The sequence below is a fragment of the Corythoichthys intestinalis genome, chromosome 21, assembly GCF_030265065.1.
Source record: "Corythoichthys intestinalis isolate RoL2023-P3 chromosome 21, ASM3026506v1, whole genome shotgun sequence".
Taxonomy (NCBI): Eukaryota; Metazoa; Chordata; class Actinopteri; order Syngnathiformes; family Syngnathidae; genus Corythoichthys; species Corythoichthys intestinalis.
In genome coordinates this window covers 14,153,871-14,171,830 of record NC_080415.1, presented here as the reverse complement: position 1 = coordinate 14,171,830, position 17,960 = coordinate 14,153,871, and the positions used below count along the sequence as shown (strand labels likewise).

Sequence of the window (17,960 nt, the reverse complement as noted above, 5' to 3'; positions counted from 1 at the left end):
CCAGGATTCGCGGTTAGGCAGCATACAATAGACCCTACTCACGTGACGTCACAGCCACCCCCCCCCGCGCCATGCTGTCCGTATACTCGTCATGATAATGCATTAGCGCTTCGTAAATTCCTCCTATTATGGCGTGTTTTTCTGCTCGTTAACATTAATAATCAAAATGGTGAAGTCGTGTGTGGCGGTCGGTTGCAAAAACAGAGAAGATAGACGGAGAGACTTGAAGTTTTACCGTATTCCGAGAGACCCGAAGAGGAGACCGAGATTGACTGCTGCAATTCGACGAGAAAACTGGGCTCTAAACGACTATTTTGGACTATCCAAACGTCATTTTATATCTGGTAAGATGCATTTAATATATATTTAGAGGGTTTGGGGCTGACAACCACAATTAAGATCATTGCTAGGCTAATCGCCGACAAGACACACTCAGACGTTGTGAATGAACTACCTAAAAATATATAATTATAAGGGGATAATCAGACAGTTGTCATACAATTAATTTACAATTTCACTATTGAGGCCAAAAGCCAAAAAATAAATTCAACTAGGGACAATCTGGAGTAGTGCTATCGCACTTCATATTTATTACATATTATATATGTATGTAGTGAGAGTGCTATCGCTAAACCATATAAACATTAAAAGCCCTAGCTCCATTGACAAATGACATGAAATACATTAGACTTGACAGTGGATGTTAGCAAGAACAAAAGATTTTGAATTGAAAATTTCGTAACTCACCTTCCGAGCACAAGATTCCTGCTGAATTTTCGTGTACGAGGACCTGTTTCACCCAACCAGCAACGTAGCATTTATAAGCCTCCAAGCTCTTAAAAGTTTTTCAAACTTTCGTGAGAATAGGCTGATTTTGTGTGGACAAGATAGTTGTAAATATCAGGGTCAGGCAGAGACGGCGAAGGCAGCGGGTCGAAAAACATCGATTTAGGCATCAAATACGGATCTGGCGAATGGATAAACTGAAGCTTTTCCACGTAACGCCTTTTATGCAACGCATCCAATGAGTTTACAGCGTCAGATAACACCGGGGCTTCCATGGATTGCTCTATAACTTGCTCGACTAATTGAAAACAATGAGAATAGGTCTAAAAAACAGGTACAATATGGCGGCCGGAAACAGCGACACGCCCATTTTGTGACGTAGGTGAGTAGGGTCTATAGGATGTCAATATAGCCACACATACAAGTTATTCACATATTTCTGGGTTATACACCTCATATTGCTGATTTCTGTACACACCACCGCGCCTAATCACATCTCTTTTTTACTCCCCCCCCCCTTTCTCCTCACCCCCATGGTGTCCATAGGAAATACAACAATAGCTAATGATATATATTCATAGCTAGTGTAGGCGTCTAATGTATTTCTTGTTGTTTGTTCTTCTTTTCTGTATCTGTCTCTCCACATCTATTTTCCTTTCTGTCCCCCCATCACCTCTTCCTGCTACACATTACATTAAAACTGTTCAGACCATAAGGACACTCAGATTCCCATTCTCCGAGTCAAAGCTGCTGAACAGTACAGGTTTTAAAAAAAAAAAAAAAAAAAAAAAAAAAAAAAAAAAATTTCGCTTTGTTTTTCTTATCAAAAATATAAAAACATTTTAATAGAAAAATTAAGAATAATATCTAATAATATTTACTATTTTCTCCTTTTAATAAAAAAGTTGTTAAAAAAGTGTAAAATACATCAACACGAATTCAAAGGAAAAATTACAAAAATAAAAAGCGAGTACTTAATTTTAAAAAATTAAAATACATTAAAAAAGAATATTTAGTTTCTCCTTTTTGAATGAAAATTAATGTATGTAAAAAAAGCAATGAAAAATAAATACAAAAATCTTTGCTATTACGGGCCTCCAAAAAGAGAATTTGGACCATTTTTAGGTCAACAATGTCTCTAAATGTTTCATCAACTATCAAAAGTTGTTTATTTAACAATCAATTAGTCATTGGTTCGTTAATTACTCGTGGATGCCCAAGTTTGCAGACCGACAAAGATGAATTTGACGCCCTTGCCTTATCACATCCCGATCTTGATTCTTCTATTTAAGCAACTGTCTGATTTTGCACCCATAAAATAAGCATTGGTTGATGGCATCTTGGAACGGTAGCTCAGAGCAGAATGAAGCCGTGCTGACAGCTACTCGGTCACAGCAACTCCCCACAACAACTGTGTGAATTAGGAGGATATTGCCATTACTCATGGAGGAGGTTGTTTTTCCCGGTAGGCAGCAATGAACAAAGACAGGGAGAGCAGTGCGTTTGATGGGTGGATATAGAACATGCTGTCCACTTCACGGTCACAGGACATTTACTCAACCTCTGCACTTAATGATCTGTTTGTATGTACTATAAATACAAATTAAGTAATCTTGCAAGAATGAGCTGGACTTTGGTGACAATTGTAAACACGTTTAGTACTTGTGTTGTACCGATACCAACAACCGGCTATGTGGTATTGGCTGATGCAGATACTGTATCGATACTACATTTTTGGAAAAAGATGTTTTAAAAATTATCATTATATGAAATTACTGCATACTCATTTAACTGTAAATTAATTGCTATCATGACTTGGGCCAGCCATATCTACACCTAGCAGCGTTTTTAAAACCAAGGACCCTGCCCTATTACGTCAGGAAAAAATAGTTACGTCCACACCAGTACGTTTTTAGAAAAAACAAAAGCTTCCACAGCCAACTGCATTCATTCATTTTTTTAAGTACATGCATAATAATGGGTGGAAAATAATTGTCCATAATACCCCCCCATCTTTCGCATGTGTTCTTCAATATGAAGCAATGCAAAAGTTTGTAAATAAATGGAAGCAAAAAAGCACCTGTCTAATTTACTCCAAATGTAAACATTGGTCTCATGTGTGACGTAGGGACAAAGTCGGAGTCAGTGGCATTTCCACAGTGAAATCTTTGGTTAACAGTGTCCAAATGATGGCACCACAAATGCAGAATTCACACATCTTCACTCTGGGCGCAGTTTTGTGTGTGTAGATGATTGGTCAAAGCTTCTTTTTGCCAAATACCCTGCTATGTGGAGACATGGACTTGGTCAGCCACTGCCTAACTCATTGGCTGTTATTGTTGGTTCATTCATTCGCTGTCAGCCCTCTCACTTTGAATATATTGGACGTTGTTGGAATTTGACCTTTTAGCCAGATTGTTGGAATCCCGCTAGCCGAACTGCGCTAGCAAAATTCCACTGACCCGGGGCGGAGGTGCCCCGACACCCCAGCCAAAAGGCCAAACTTCGCGCGTTCACCTTAGTTTTAACCCCTCTTACTAACTCCATTTTAAAGGCTAGAAAAAGGTTTCGAAACATACAGTAACTTAACAAGTTATTCCAAGTCGACAGCAATCAGAAAGCAAGGCAAAAACAACAAATAGAATAAAATAGAATAGCCCTTTAATGTAATAATTATACAGCTGTACAATGAAATTGTGGAGCATCTCCCTTTAGAGTGCAGGACAAGTAAAAATCTCAAAAGTGGCTTGCAAAAATAAAAGTATAAAATCTAAATAAATACAAAATATGTATGAGGTAGTCCTTTTTTTCAGGCAGTGCAAATAATTGAAGTGAAGTAGCAGCAGTGACAGTGAAGGCATTGAATATAGCACGTTAATATTGCATGTAAATAAGTATTGCACATAGAATATGTGTGAATAGAAGTTAAGTAGCAGAAGTTGACAGTGTGGCATTGAATATTGCACTTAGTAAGTATTGCACAGAGTATATTGCATGCAAATGAATATTGGACATTAGGTGATGGTGTTACATATGGCTGTTCAGGGTGGAGATGGCTTCAGCAAAGAAAATAAAATAGACCCAGACGAGGAGGAAAGCTGGCTCCAGGGTCAACAAACAACAAGTATACAAAAATGTTCCCGTGAAAAGACAACTCAAGCTAAAGAATTCAGTCTTTTGAAGGCTCTGGTAAGGTGGGCTGTGGTCCGGAGGAAGGGTGTGTTTGGGCATTGTTTAGGATTATATTCTGTTGTGGATTGGACAGGTGAATTCGGGCTTTACTGTTGTCAGGGCAACAAGAGTTGAGGATTTTGTCATCCTCAGCGCCACTTGAGTGCTGAGTGTTCACTTCTCAGTCGCTGGTTCCTCCATATTCAGATGTTCCTTGTGGGAGGGGAGGATGTCCTTTCACTGTTCCGGACTGTCCTTTGTTGGTCCCCAGATGAGCTGATGGCGCGATTTGGTGGTCCAGACGTGGCTTGAAGATGTCTTGGCCATCACCTGCTTGTCTTGCTCCGTCAGCGTCAGTCTCGTTCAGTCAACTGCATGACATGCGTGTTGGGCTTCCGTAGTCCGCAGGCAACCCATATCTGTTATGCCTTCATCTGCCCGTTGTCTTGACTTTGCAAATTCCAATCGCTCCAAGTCCAACTACTCATCAAATATTCTACTTGCTTTGTTAAACAATTATTTAAATGCGATTTAGTTTATATTGAGTGTGTTAGAGTAAAACAAACAGTAAATATGGGAAAGTATGCGATTCCCTTTAATGTCTACTTGTATGAACTAATTGGTGGGAGAGTGCATCTCGGCCAGAGGAAGAACATTTGCTAATTGTCCAAACCATTTGAAGTGAGAGGGTTCCCAGTGAGTGTTTCTCCCGCTTTGAATGGGTTGGACGTCTTCAACTGATGGACTCACTGAAATTCACAGCTGAAGGATGATTGGACGCCACACGATTAGACATCTATCCTCATCTTGGTTGGAGCAACAAGTGGTCCTTTTTTGCGTCGGTGGCTGCCATCTTGGGTAGGGTGAACAGTGGTTGGAAACTAGATCTCGAAAAAATACCCGCATCGGCACATTATTTCTTAGTGTTCTCTGATATCGATGACGTTATTTTAGTGCTGTATCGATACCGATACTTGTATGGGTGCAACTCGGGATGTCCCGATCCGATCACGTGATCGGAAATCTGGCCGATCGTGCCATTTTTTTCAGAGGATTGGAATTGGGTGAAAAGGATCGGGTTTTTCAATTTAAAAATGTGCTTGTATTTCTGCTACATGCTCGAACCGCGCCACAGCCTGTCACCCTCTGTCCTGCGAAGCAGTGTGGCCAAACTGTCCCGCTTGTGTTTGGTACTTAAAGTTAACAGTGATTGACAGGTTTGTAACTTTGATCTTGCCGGGGAAGCTTTGTAGTGAACTCGCACTGCAGACAAGGATTTTTGTAAGTTATTCTTGTTTCAAAATAATTCATATTATGAAGGTGGCACGGTGGGACAGTAATACGTTTGGAACGTTTGTTAAAAAAAAAAAAAAAATCTGTGTCGGATCAGGTCGCGGTATTGGCGGATTCACAAACTCTTACACTTAGTTTTTACAACTATAGTCGAAAGTAGAAGAAGAAGACAAAGCCAACTGCCAGAACAAATAATGTGCATGTAATCAAAATCAATTTACAAAACTGCAACTTTGAAAAACATCCGTATTTACTAGTGCTGTCAAATTTATCGGGTTAACGGGTGGTAATGAATTTTAAAAATTAATCATGTTAAAATATTTGATGCAATTAACGCATGCACGGAATGACCCGTTCATGCGTTGCCTAAAACAATATACATTGACGCTGTTTTAGCACATTGAGAGCAAAACATTGAGAGCGAAAAGGCAGAGAAATGCGAGTGGACACAGGCGTTCATTGGACTGCGTCTTTTATTGGCTTAAGCTTTGGCAACTCTTTCACAACAAATATAAGTACTGTGGCGAACGACGTGGGGAAGAATGACAGGAGGAGATCTTTTTCTTACCACTTGCAGCCATCACTGACAGTCGTGGTTGCCCAACTTCCCATCATGCATTTGGGCGCTACAGTATCATTTAGTGAAAGCACAGCAAAAATTATATTCCTATCTTTCAAAAAAAATAATGTTCACAAAAAGAAAAGCGCTCAATGCAAAGAGAACTGGCATTCCCAATCAAAATAGCTATGCAAAATACACATAAAACTTAGTCAGACTTTGCCTTGGCTAGATCTCTAATTAATTTGAAACTCGCCATTGACACCTTGTGGTGTATTTCAATCACTACCTCACATAGTTAAATACACTGTGGAAGAACGGCAGGGAGCCCATGTGACGTCCCGCTCGGCGACGTCAACAATGGCAAGCTATTAGTTTATTTTTTATTAAAATGAAAACATTAAGAGGGGTTTAATATAAAATTACTATAATTTGTACTCAAATTATCTTTTAAGATCTACAAGTGTTTCTATCTGTGGATCCCTTTAACAGAAAGAATGTTAATAATGTTAATGCCATCTTGTGGATTTATTGTTATAATAAACAAATACAGTACTTCTGTACAGTATGTTGAATGTTTATGTCTGTCTTGTGTCTTATCTTTCCATTCCAACAGTAATTTACAGAAAAATATGGGATATTTTAGAGATGGTTTGAATTTCGATTAATTACGATTAATTAATTTTTAAGCTGTGATTAACTTGATTAAAAATTTTAATCGTTTGACAGCCCTAGTATTTACGCTACTTGCTGTAAGTCTAACCAGCATCTACTCAATATTGAAACAGTCATTTTTCTTGGACTTGTGAATTTGTAACAATAGTTGACGTCGGTTGCTTTTTTTGCCACAGGTGCACAACGAGTTCATCTTGCCGTCGGAGAAGGAAGGCTTCATCTACCGCATGGGCGACATCATCAAGCGGGCAGAGGCGCTCATGGCCAAAGAGCAGCCAGTGCACCCCAGCGGGCAGCGCCCCCCGCAACCTGCCTTCCAAAGTGCAGCTAACCCGCTGTCTTCCTCGCAGGTCAGCCACAATGCGTACTTCAACGGGGATGCGATTTGACGTTTGTTTTGTGCAGTCCCCGTCGGAAAATCACTTAGAGTAACCGTGTCGCGGCATCAGAAGCTTAAGTGTGCGAGAGGGCAGGGTGTTCCAGCAATTTACGCCGTGACATATTGACTTCTGAGGTCAGCTTCTATTCTGAGACCTTTGGGAAGATAACGTTCCAAAAGCGAGTTGGGCTAACTCACGAGGCCCCATGATGCAAAAAGACACACACTTACAAAGCGATCCTGTGTGAGTCAACCTAAAAAAAATATTGTCGGCATGCACGTAGCCACTAATTGGAGCAATGAGTGAAGAAACAGCTTTAGTTTTCAACTAAATGTGTTACAGTATCTCACAAACTTGTTGCCACACAGAATTGGTTGGGCTAGTTCTAGTTGAAGAGCGTGCATACAGCTTTTTCTTTCTAATCTGCAAAGAAGCATCAACATTTTTCCACTCATAACTATGTGTGGGAACCTCTGGGTACCTCACGATATGATACGATTTGCGATACAACGCACACGAAAACGATCTCACGATATGATAATTCAACATTGATCGATACTTGGGTCAGGAAATCATTCTAGGATACTGTACAAAACATCTAATAAAGCTATATTAGATGTTTCTGCTGTGAATTGGACCAAATTTATCACTAGTAGACGTCCAATCCATATGAACTGGGTGGTTGGCATTCGCTGTCAGTCAATGCCGGGCAACGAGGTCATTTTTAGGCATTTTGGTCATTTCTTGTTGATTTTCTGTCACTTATTTTTCCTTTAGGGGCATTTCCGTGTCACTTCCTGTTAATTTTGGGGCATTTATGGGTCACTTCCTGTTCATTTTGGGTTACTGAAAAGGAAGTTACCCAAGAATATCCCAAAATGACTAGAAAGTGACTCAAAATCAATAGGAAACATTCCCTAAAATGAACAGAAAGTGACCTAAATGCCCACAAAGACTGGCTGTAAATGTTTCAATGCCATTGACAGCTCTAGACGTCCAATCTAGTCAAAATGAATTGAATGTCTCGCGCAGTCAATGCTAGACACTATTCTAATGGAAGATCTTGGTAGCAACTTTTTCATTCCTTTTTTTTTAAATTTTTTTTTTTAACAGTGACACCTTTTTAAAACGATATATCAAGTCTCGGTGGGACCATATCGATAACCTTTTGGGCTACAAAATATCGCGACTTTCTTAATATATTGTCACCAAGGGCATAGGTTTGCATAGGGACGGTAGGGACATAACAGTACCAACTTTTCAGGATGCTCAAATTGTCCCTACCAACTTTTAAGCAACCTTATTTGAATTATACTGTGTAATGAGTTCAGTTATATAGGTAATTTAGATTGTCTTCCCCCTATGTTGTAAGGATAGAATAGACCAGACTATGACACACATTTATCCCTTTTCACTTGCGGAATGTGCCGGTCCATTTTTTCCCCCCGAATGCATTTTTGATTGGCTGATTAGTTGATTGTAGGCCACAAAGACACACATCGCACACTCATACTCACACCACTCTGACAAATTAATGTCGACAACATGACGCCTCCTTCGGCCCCTTCGAAGAGGAGGGATATTAGAAGTTTTTTTTGGGCCAGTAGCAGCCACTGTTAGTAATGTAAAAAGATGCCAATGTTGTGGAGGTGGGGGAAACACCACTAATTTTGCTACTGAAAGTCTGACCTGCATCAGATTTAGCATAACATTAAACTGTGTGAACTTGCTAACCTGCAAAACTACTGCGTTAAGGCCAGCCTCCACAAGGAACAACTAAGTCAAGCTAGATGGCCCTCATTTGGATCATTGTTTGCATTATGTGCATTGCGGTACTGGAATACAGAGGCTTCAGAGTGCAAATACCTTTATTGATAAAAACGGGGAGCTTTTCAAGAATGGGTCCACTTCAGGGGGACACCGACATGAAAATAAATTCTGAAATTAAATCGCACATCAGAATTTCATGGGAGTACTTTGGTTTTAGTTTGAGTCTAGGGGTGCTCCAGTGTCCCCCAGAAGTGGACCCATTCTTGATAGCTCCCTTTTTTTAATAAAGGGACTTGCACTTCATAATGTTTCTTTAGCAGTTTTTGAAAACAAATGTTTAAACGAACATTGTATCACCTGAACCAATCAGTGTTGTTAATAACGGCGTTACAATATAACGGCGTTACTAACGGCGTTATTTTTTTCAGTAGTGAGTAATCTAATTAATTACTTTTCTCAGCTTGGCAACGCCGTTTCCGTTACTGAGGCGGGAAAGGCGTGCGTTACTATGCGTTACTAAGTTGGTTGAATAAAAAAAGTCAGAGAGACGGACCCACGGAGACGAGAGTGGGGAAGACGCCGTTGCAAACGCGATGCTAGGTGGCTCCAATAATACCTGACTGTAGCCTACAAACTACGCCCACATGATATGGTAGATATCACATATTATAGAACTAGATGCAAATGATAGACACGGCTGCATTGGCAACATGTTTTAAGGACTACATGCGTTAGTAAACAGCCGCCATCTTAAAGCAGTAGACCTCTCTGGAAGGCTCCGTTGTCGAGATCCTTTCTAGCGAACCTACTTTTTTTTTTTATCTAAATCGGCAAAATCTTGACTTAAATCTATCTTTAAAGGATGAAACAGTTTTAAAACTTACACATGTTGAAAGTAGACAGAAGGGAACTAATGCAATAGCGGGAGCAATTTTAACAACTTTAACGGTTGAATCACAACTTTAAATGACTTCCACACATAGCAAAGGTTACTATCTAGCATCGCAATACCCTTGTGTCTAGTTAAGTGGAGGGCAAAGAATTGGGCTAGGGCCAATTGTCCCAAAAAACCTTTAAACTTTTTTTTTTTTTTTTTTGAGGGAAAAAAAAAAAACAACATGAAAATTATCACTAGTTACTTTGCCAAGTAACTACTCTTAAATTCATGTAACTGAGTTACTAACGCAATTACTTTTTGGGAGAAGTAATTTGTAATTTTAATTAATTACTTTTTTGAAGTAAAATTAACAACACTGGAACCAATACACATGAAAGTTAGTATAGGTCAATAGAGATTTATTCTGCATTGATCATTTAGCCTATCAAATAAATAGGTTCATATTCGTGAGAAATGTAGCGCTGACCCCCATTCATTAGTCTGTTTGGTCTTGTTAATGTCCCGTCCCCAGCAAAAAGTACTTGCAGGTGACGCTGCTACAGTATATCGTCCCTGCCAACGTTGAAACCAAACCTACGCCCTTGATTTTCACACGCCTATTCATAATGCAAACTGATAAAATCCGTGCATTGGCATCAATATGTATTGGACGAGTGTATAAACCTAACGAGCCGTAAATAAATTTCAGTATGCACTGTGCTTGTAGGGAGAGCATAAAAAAAACTCATCAGTGCAAATCATCCAACTCAGAGGTGATTAATTCATACTCAGGTGCTCTTGTTTTCTTTTGTAGCCGGATCTGCACAGTCAGAGCCTCCCACGAACTCACTTCTCTTCCTCCCTACCCGGTAATTCAGTTTATTATGTTATCTGTTTGTCATACTGATGTCATTGTGTTTCACGCTCATGCTCGTGTGTGTGTGTTTGATTGTGTGCGCCTCAGACTTTGCTGTGGCCAACTCGGGTGAAGAGCCACGTGGATCGCCCCCGTGCGACAATGGCGTCGTCTTCGCCCCAGACACAACGTTACCTGGGCGACCGCTTGTCCGTTCACAGTCATTCCATAATGCACCTGGTAAATCTTTTGATTTCTTTGAAGATAGAAACGACTAATAGCCTTGTCATGATAGGGTTGGGCATTTATAACTCATTTTAACCATGATTAATAAGATTAAAAGGCATATTTTTTTCTTTCGTGGCACTGATATTATGTGCAATTAAAATAATTAACTTCTACATTTTTTTGAGGGTTAACTCTGAGTTAAATTTGCCTACCCTTAACCCTTTCAGGGACGTTGCTCACTACAGTGGATCTCTATTCAAAGGTTACCCTTCTGTGCTGTCCAGTTTTAGACGCGTCTCCCACTTGACTTTCCTTTCTAAAGTTTGAGAAAAAGTTGTTTTTATTCAATTGCAAACATTCCCACCCTTGACAAATTTTAATCAGGCTTCAAGTCCAGACACAGCACTGTTAAAAGTGCACAATGATATTGCCCTTTCTGAGGATAAGGGAACCCCAGCTATCCTGTTTTTACTAGACCTTGCAGCAGCACACGATACAGTCGACCATACAGTCTCATTTAGAGCACTTCATACGTATCCGTGGTAACCAGTGTTGTTAATAACGGCGTTAGAATATAACGGCATTACTAACGGCGTTATTTTCTTCTGTAGTGAGTCATCTAATAATTACTTTTCTCATCTTGGCAACGCCGTTAACCTTACTGAGGCGGGAAAGGCGTGCGTTACCATGTTGGTTGACTAACGCGAGAAAAGTCAAGAGAAAGACGAACTCATGGAGACGAGAGAGCAGAGCAGGGAGGAGGCAAGGGAGGGTGACGCCGTTGCAAACATGATGCTACTATGCTAGGTGGCTCTTATAATACCTGTTTGTAGCCGATAGCCTACAAACTACGCCCACATGATACTTCGGTAGATATCACATATATACAGAACTAGATGCAAATGACAGACACGGCTGCATTAGCAACATGTATAATTAAGAACTAGATGCGTTAGTAAACAGCCGCCATCTTAAAGCAGTAGACTTCACAGGAAGGCTCTGTTGTAGAGAACCTTCTTAGCGAACTTAAGTACCTTTTTATCTAAAATGCTACTAAATCGGCAAAATCTTGACTTAAATTTATCTTTAAATGATGAAATAGTTTTAAAACTTACACATGTCAAAAGTAGACAGAAGGGAACTACTCCAATAACGGGAGCAATTTTAACAACTTAACGGTTGATTCACACCATTAAATGACTTCCACACATAGCAAAGGTTACTATCTAGTTATCGCATTATCCGCATTACCCCTGTGTCTAGTTAAGTTTTGGGTAAAGAATTGGGCTAGGGCCAATTGTCCAACAAAAACCCTTTAAACTTCACATTGTGTGACCTGTTTTTTTTTGTTTTGTTTTTTTAAAACATGAAAATTATCACCAGTTACTTTGCCAAGTAACAAATTACTCTTACATTCAGGTAACTTTACTAACGCAATTACTTTTTGGGAGAAGTAATTTGTAACTGTAATGAATTACTTATTTAAAGTAAGATTAAAAAGACTGGTGGTATCGCTCTACAATGGTTTAAATCGTACCTGGAACATAGGACCGTCTCAAAGATTGATTGGGGAATTTTCCTCCTCGCAGACTTCTCTGTCTTGCTGGTTGCCACAAGGCTCTATTTTAAGGCCTGTTCTTTTTGCACTTTATCTCCTATCTTTAGGATCAATTATAAAAAAAAAAAAAAAAAAACATAATACCTCTTTTCATTTTTATGCTGATGACCTGCAGCTGTATCTGTTTTTTTTCTCTCTCAAAAAAAACAACAACAACAAAAAACAGGTCAAACAATGTGAAGTTTAAAGGGTTTTTGTTGGACAATTGGCCCTAGCCCAATTCTTTACCCTAAACTTAACTAGACACAGGGGTATTGCGGATATTGCGATAACTAGATAGTAACCTTTGCTATGTGTGGAAGTCATTTAATGTTGTGAATCAACCGTTAGTTGCTAAAATTGCTCCCGTTAATGGATTACTTCCCTTCTGTCTACTTTTGACATATGTAAGTTATAAAACTATTTCATCATTTAAAAATAAATTTAAGTCAAGATTTTACCGATTTAGTAGCATTTTAGACAAAAAGGTACTTCAGTTCGCTAGGGAGGTTCTCTACAACAGAGCCTTCCTGTGAAGTCTGCTGCTTTAAGATGGCGGGTGTTTACTAACGCATCTAGTTCTTTGTTATACATGTTGCTAATGCAGCCGTGTCTGTCATTTGCATCTAGTTCTGTATATATGTGATGTCTACCGAAGCATCATGTGGGCGTAGTTTGTAGGCTATTGGCTACAGTCAGGTATTATTGGAGCCACCTAGCATAGTAGTATTAACGCCGTTATATTCTAATGCCGTTATTAACGACACTGATAGGTAGTCCCCGGTTTCCGACGTACCCTCAACGTGATTCCGACTTTACCGCCGGAGTCTTATCCGTCATTTTCTCTCCAGTCGTTTTTTATTATTACTGTTTTTAAAACGCGTAAACAGTACCTGATTCCTTGTCAGGATCTCCTGTTCCCCCAGCAGCGTCGCCACCGTCCTTCAGTTCCCTTCGCCCGGGAAATCCGCCTTTGGGCCCTGCTTCCTTGTTCTCATGCTGCCGGTGCTGCTTCTCCCCTGGCCCCGACTCCTCTTGCGGGTCCCGTTGCGAGTTTTTTGAGTTCGGACAGTGGGCTCACGTTGAGATAGGCGATGCTGGCGACCTGAGCGGCAATGACATTCCCCCTTCTCTCGCATCTCTACACTTTCAACAGCGCCCTTTTCTCTCAGCAAGGCGACTCACTCGCGAGTAAAGCCCGAAAAGTCATTGAATATAACGACATTTAACAGAACGTACCTCACAGTATCTGTATTATTTTGACGTATAATACATGTTTTTGGATAGTTATTTTGAGATTTAGGTTTTTTTAGGGGTACTTAAAGGGTTGATTCCGACTTCTGGGTTACGTCGCCATTGTAGGACCAGAACTCATTTGTAACCCGGGGACTACCTGTATGACAGTTTTTTGAAGTTCACATATTTTTAAATTAAATGTTAACATTTTTAAATTAACATTTTTGCATTACTGCTGTGTTTATTTATTTGTATATTTCATTTTTAATCGTTTATAATTCATGCTGTTGTACAATTTCAACTTGTTGCCAGTTGTTTCCTCACCAACAAAAGGGGAGCCAAATGAATCAACTGTGAATGTTTGTTGCTAGTGCTCCCATTTGGCATGATGTGCAAATAAGGACTGCCTTTCAAGTCCAAAATGAGTCTCAGAAGCGCACATGGGAAAAATTTGCACTTACCTCGGAGTCATGATGGTGACAGGACCGCAGTTACACTAGGAACAAAATGTCTTTGTTTAACAAACGCGAGATTTACGCTCCCCGCGAAGGCTGAGGGGACAGACTGAATCTTCTCTTGTCCGTGTGGATTGATTACACGTTTGTCTTGCAGGTTCTCCTCTTGCTTATCACCACACCGCGTCTCTTCTGCCCCACTACCACGTGCCTTACATGGGCAACTTCCCGTTCCATTACGCCACACGGCCAGTTTCTCCCAAACTTGGAGCTGCGTCAGTGGGTGGCCTCCATCCCCCGCTCACCCGCGTGTCCAGTAGCCCCACCTTTGGCTCTGTTCCTTCCCCAGTGCCGCCGGGCTCCCCAAACCTCCTTAAAGACAGCGAGAGCCCACCCGGGCCGCCGCCCACACCCCAGCACCCTGGCATGTGGCCCCCGCACAGTCAACCCCTGTTCTCTCTGGCGAATGTCATCTCCATGGCCATGAGCATGGCGCAGTCATTCATCCCGCCCACCCAACAGGGGATGCCCTCCTACGGGGGCTTCCACCCACATACAGCGTACCCGTACCCCCCACAATATCAGACCCCCACTCTGGAGGTGCCATACCCAGCAAATGTTTGTCCCAGCTCTGGAACAACTCCTCCGACGGAGGGATTCCCTCAAGGTTGGCAGGACACCTCCCCAGCTAGCCCACCACAAACTCCACTGCAGCAGACCGGAGCCTCCGCATCGCCGAGTCTCCCATTGGAGGATCTTGAACCCTTCCCGGGCAAGATTCCGGTCTTATCTAAAGTGTCCTGTTCCACTTCGTCGTCAGATTTGTCACCATCATCAACAGACAGTCCAGAGAGTACTGTAAGTCACGCCTCACTGCTTTAGCATCAAATGCTAACAATCACTTTGATCACAACAGAAACAATAATAAAACTGGGGTATGTTAACATCAGCTCTGGGATTTACAGACCTCTGTCCTAGACTTCATAACCTAGTGACATGACACGAGAAACAGGGCCGATTCGTAGGGGGCCTATTTTTTTAAAAAAAATCATATTCAAATATTTACAAAACCAAAGCTGCTAAAAACCAAAACAGGCATCTACCTTAGTCTCCATGAGCAGCAGCATCAAAAAATTCAAAGTTGTTCCCTTATAAAATCCCAAATTATTTTCTATATAAGTATAACACAACTTAAAATGGCTGTAAAAGCCTCAGATTTTACACTAGATGCACAAAAATCTCCAAATGCAGAGATAATCACCTATATTTACAGGCTCAATAGCAATATTTAACATATCATATAAGTTTTTGACCAAAATAGCAATTTATCGTATTGGCCCGAATATAAGACGGTGTTTTTTGCATTGAAATAAGACTGAAAAAGTGGGAGTCATCTTATATTTGGGGGTCTAGACATTATACCCATTCACGACGCTAGATGGCGCCAGATATCAATTAGGCGAATGCTGAACTTGAGGAGTAATGTTCTGTCATGACACATCTCGGCTACTCTCAAGTTTAACCAGTTTGCATTATTTTATTGCAATGTTTTTCCTTATTCAGATTTGTTTCAAGACTAGTTACACTTAGACCTCATTTTGATGGTTAATGCAGTTATTGCAATTTTGTTGTTTTATCACAATAGATTGGTTTATTTACATTTCAAAAACCAGAAGCCATTCATTTACGAATGTGATTGCACTTTAGTTTACATATTTAAATGTTCAGATATTAGGATATGAATGAGGCTAATAATAAGGTCCAAATATTGGGCAATTCAACAGGGAAAACGACAGCTGCTCATTAAGCTAGCAGGCTAATAGCGAGCTAACACAGGGTACCCGCGGCTTTTTAAAAGTATTAAAAAAGCATTGAATTTAGTTTTCCATTATTAAAGATATTAAAAGTATTAAATTAGCTGTCATAAGTCTGGAATTTTTCACCGTGGTTTTAATTTTCAAGAACGTCTCAGTGCAACCTAAATTATATCGTGACAAAGTTTTTTTTTGTTTTTTTTTAATCCATAACGAAGATGACGGGTAGAATTTTTACGATGCACTGCACCTTGTGCGTGCGCGCCGTTAGCATCATTAGCATCAACATCACAGCAGCAGGCAATCGCACAGTAATGTGTGCTAACGCAATGAATGGTGTTAATGGTAACTGCTCAGATGACTTAGTTGTTATGTTCGACGAAAGCCTCAACAAGACAACCAAGTCCAAACAGTTGGACCAGCATGTGAAGTATTGGATTGGCGACCAAGTCGCATCCAGATACTTTGGGTCGCAGTTTTTGGGTCATGCGAAGGCAGTGGACCTGCTTAACGTTTCAAAGTAAGTTGCCAATTTCTCCAATTAAAATGTGTTAGATGCAATAATGTATTTCTGCACGGTTTGCCTTTCGAATGAATGTGAATTTCGCAGTTTTAACTCAAGAGTTAGCCATGTTCAATGGGGTATTGGCAGGTGCACTAGCCTTAGCATGGATAAACCGGAGTCGTAGATTCACCATCACTCTCAGATACACAACATTTGACACTGTCTATTATTGGAACGAGTGCGGGGTAACGTTGATCTGAATAACATGGCATGGTGATAGGCAAATTATAATGTAGGTGATAGTAAAACACCCCCTGGTATATTTAAATGTTTTTCTTGATAGTATGGATTTTCCCTATCTGATTAAAAGAAATGTCTTCAATAGCTAACAAAGGATTAACATGTTTTTTGTATACTTCTTGTAATGTGATTAGAAAAAAACAATTACCAAGGGAAATGCTCATGTGTAGCTTTTTTATTTTGTGGTGATTAATGGTAAACTACTGCCATTTAGTGGCTGTTTTTTTAAACTTTCACAGCTAATTGCAAGCACTTTACAGTTAAGGTGGCCAACTTGACAATCACCTACATACCACCTTGACTAGGTCCTCTTAAAAGGGAAACCTGTTGTATTGCAAATGTAATTTCTGAAGTTGCTTTACAATAATAGTGTAAAATGCATTTTATCCTGGGAAAAAAATTCTGAAAGACCTTATATTTAAATGTGTTTTAATTGTATCTTCAATAAATGTGCATTCTTTTGTCAAACACACTTAGTAATTGAGGTTAAATTTGATGTTCAGTGCTTTATTTTTTTAATATGATTCAAATTTAAGTAAATATTGGGTGCGAGAAAAGTATTAATTTTCAGTTGAAATGGCATTAAAAAAGGTCTTAAAAGTCTTGAATTTAGATTTATCAATCCTGGGGGGACCTTGTAACAGAAGAGGGCATCGCCGAGCCTGCACCGTTTACCATTTCTCTGGCTGTTGAAGTGTTAACTAGCATTCCCTCCCACTTCCCAACATGAAAGCAAAGCTTAAACTAACAGAAAATAGCGCTGGCACGACAAGTCTGAGGGAAACAAATGAAAGAGTACCGCACATATATACTGTAGTACAGTGGTTCTTAAACTGGGTTCGATCAAACCCCAGGGCTTCGGGGAGTAAATCTAAGGGGTTCGGCGAAGGTCAAGAAATGCAGAGCCCTATTTTTGTACACTGATTAAATTTAGGCAAAGTGGCTTTTATACCAGGTTTTGGACTCGTTTGCTCCCAATTTTCAGACTTAATCCATGTCTTTTAACTGCGAGTCCTCGATCTGATGGGAGGAGGAACTGGTTTGCTCAGTGGAAGGTTGACTCGCACTTTGTATGAGGGAATAACAACAGACCAATGGGAAAGCGAGGTCTCAAATTTTGACCTGTTCATAAAACATGCTGTCAAAATGAGAAGGATTTTGAATGGGAATTTGCTAAATTATTAGCTTGCTACCTTATATCGGTTTTGAATTAGAAAAAAAATTGCTTTATTATCTAATTCCGAAGGGTTCGGTAAATCCACACGTGAAACTCTTGGGTTCGATACCTTTAAGGTATCAAGGTTAAAGAACCACTGCTGTAGTATAATGAAGTACCAGATATGCACAGCAATTACTGTAGAGATGAACAAATCATTTTAATTAATTAGACCTAATAAATAACAAAATTAAATGACAAATAAAATACTGTACTTACCATCAATGCTGAGAGGTGGCAGA

General features: G+C 40.0%; 1 protein-coding gene across 2 annotated transcripts in view; it reads left to right on the top strand.

Annotated features, from left to right (window-relative positions):
• wnk4a (WNK lysine deficient protein kinase 4a) overlaps positions 1-17,960 on the top strand; it is a 103,072-nt gene that overhangs the window by 78,459 nt on the left and 6,653 nt on the right. For both annotated transcript variants that reach the window (XM_057826034.1, XM_057826033.1), the window contains exons 13-16: positions 6,661-6,834; positions 10,326-10,380; positions 10,476-10,607; positions 14,041-14,741. In XM_057826034.1, the coding sequence (XP_057682017.1) occupies positions 6,661-6,834; positions 10,326-10,380; positions 10,476-10,607; positions 14,041-14,741 (1,062 nt within the window). The remainder of the gene's footprint in view (positions 1-6,660; positions 6,835-10,325; positions 10,381-10,475; positions 10,608-14,040; positions 14,742-17,960) is intronic.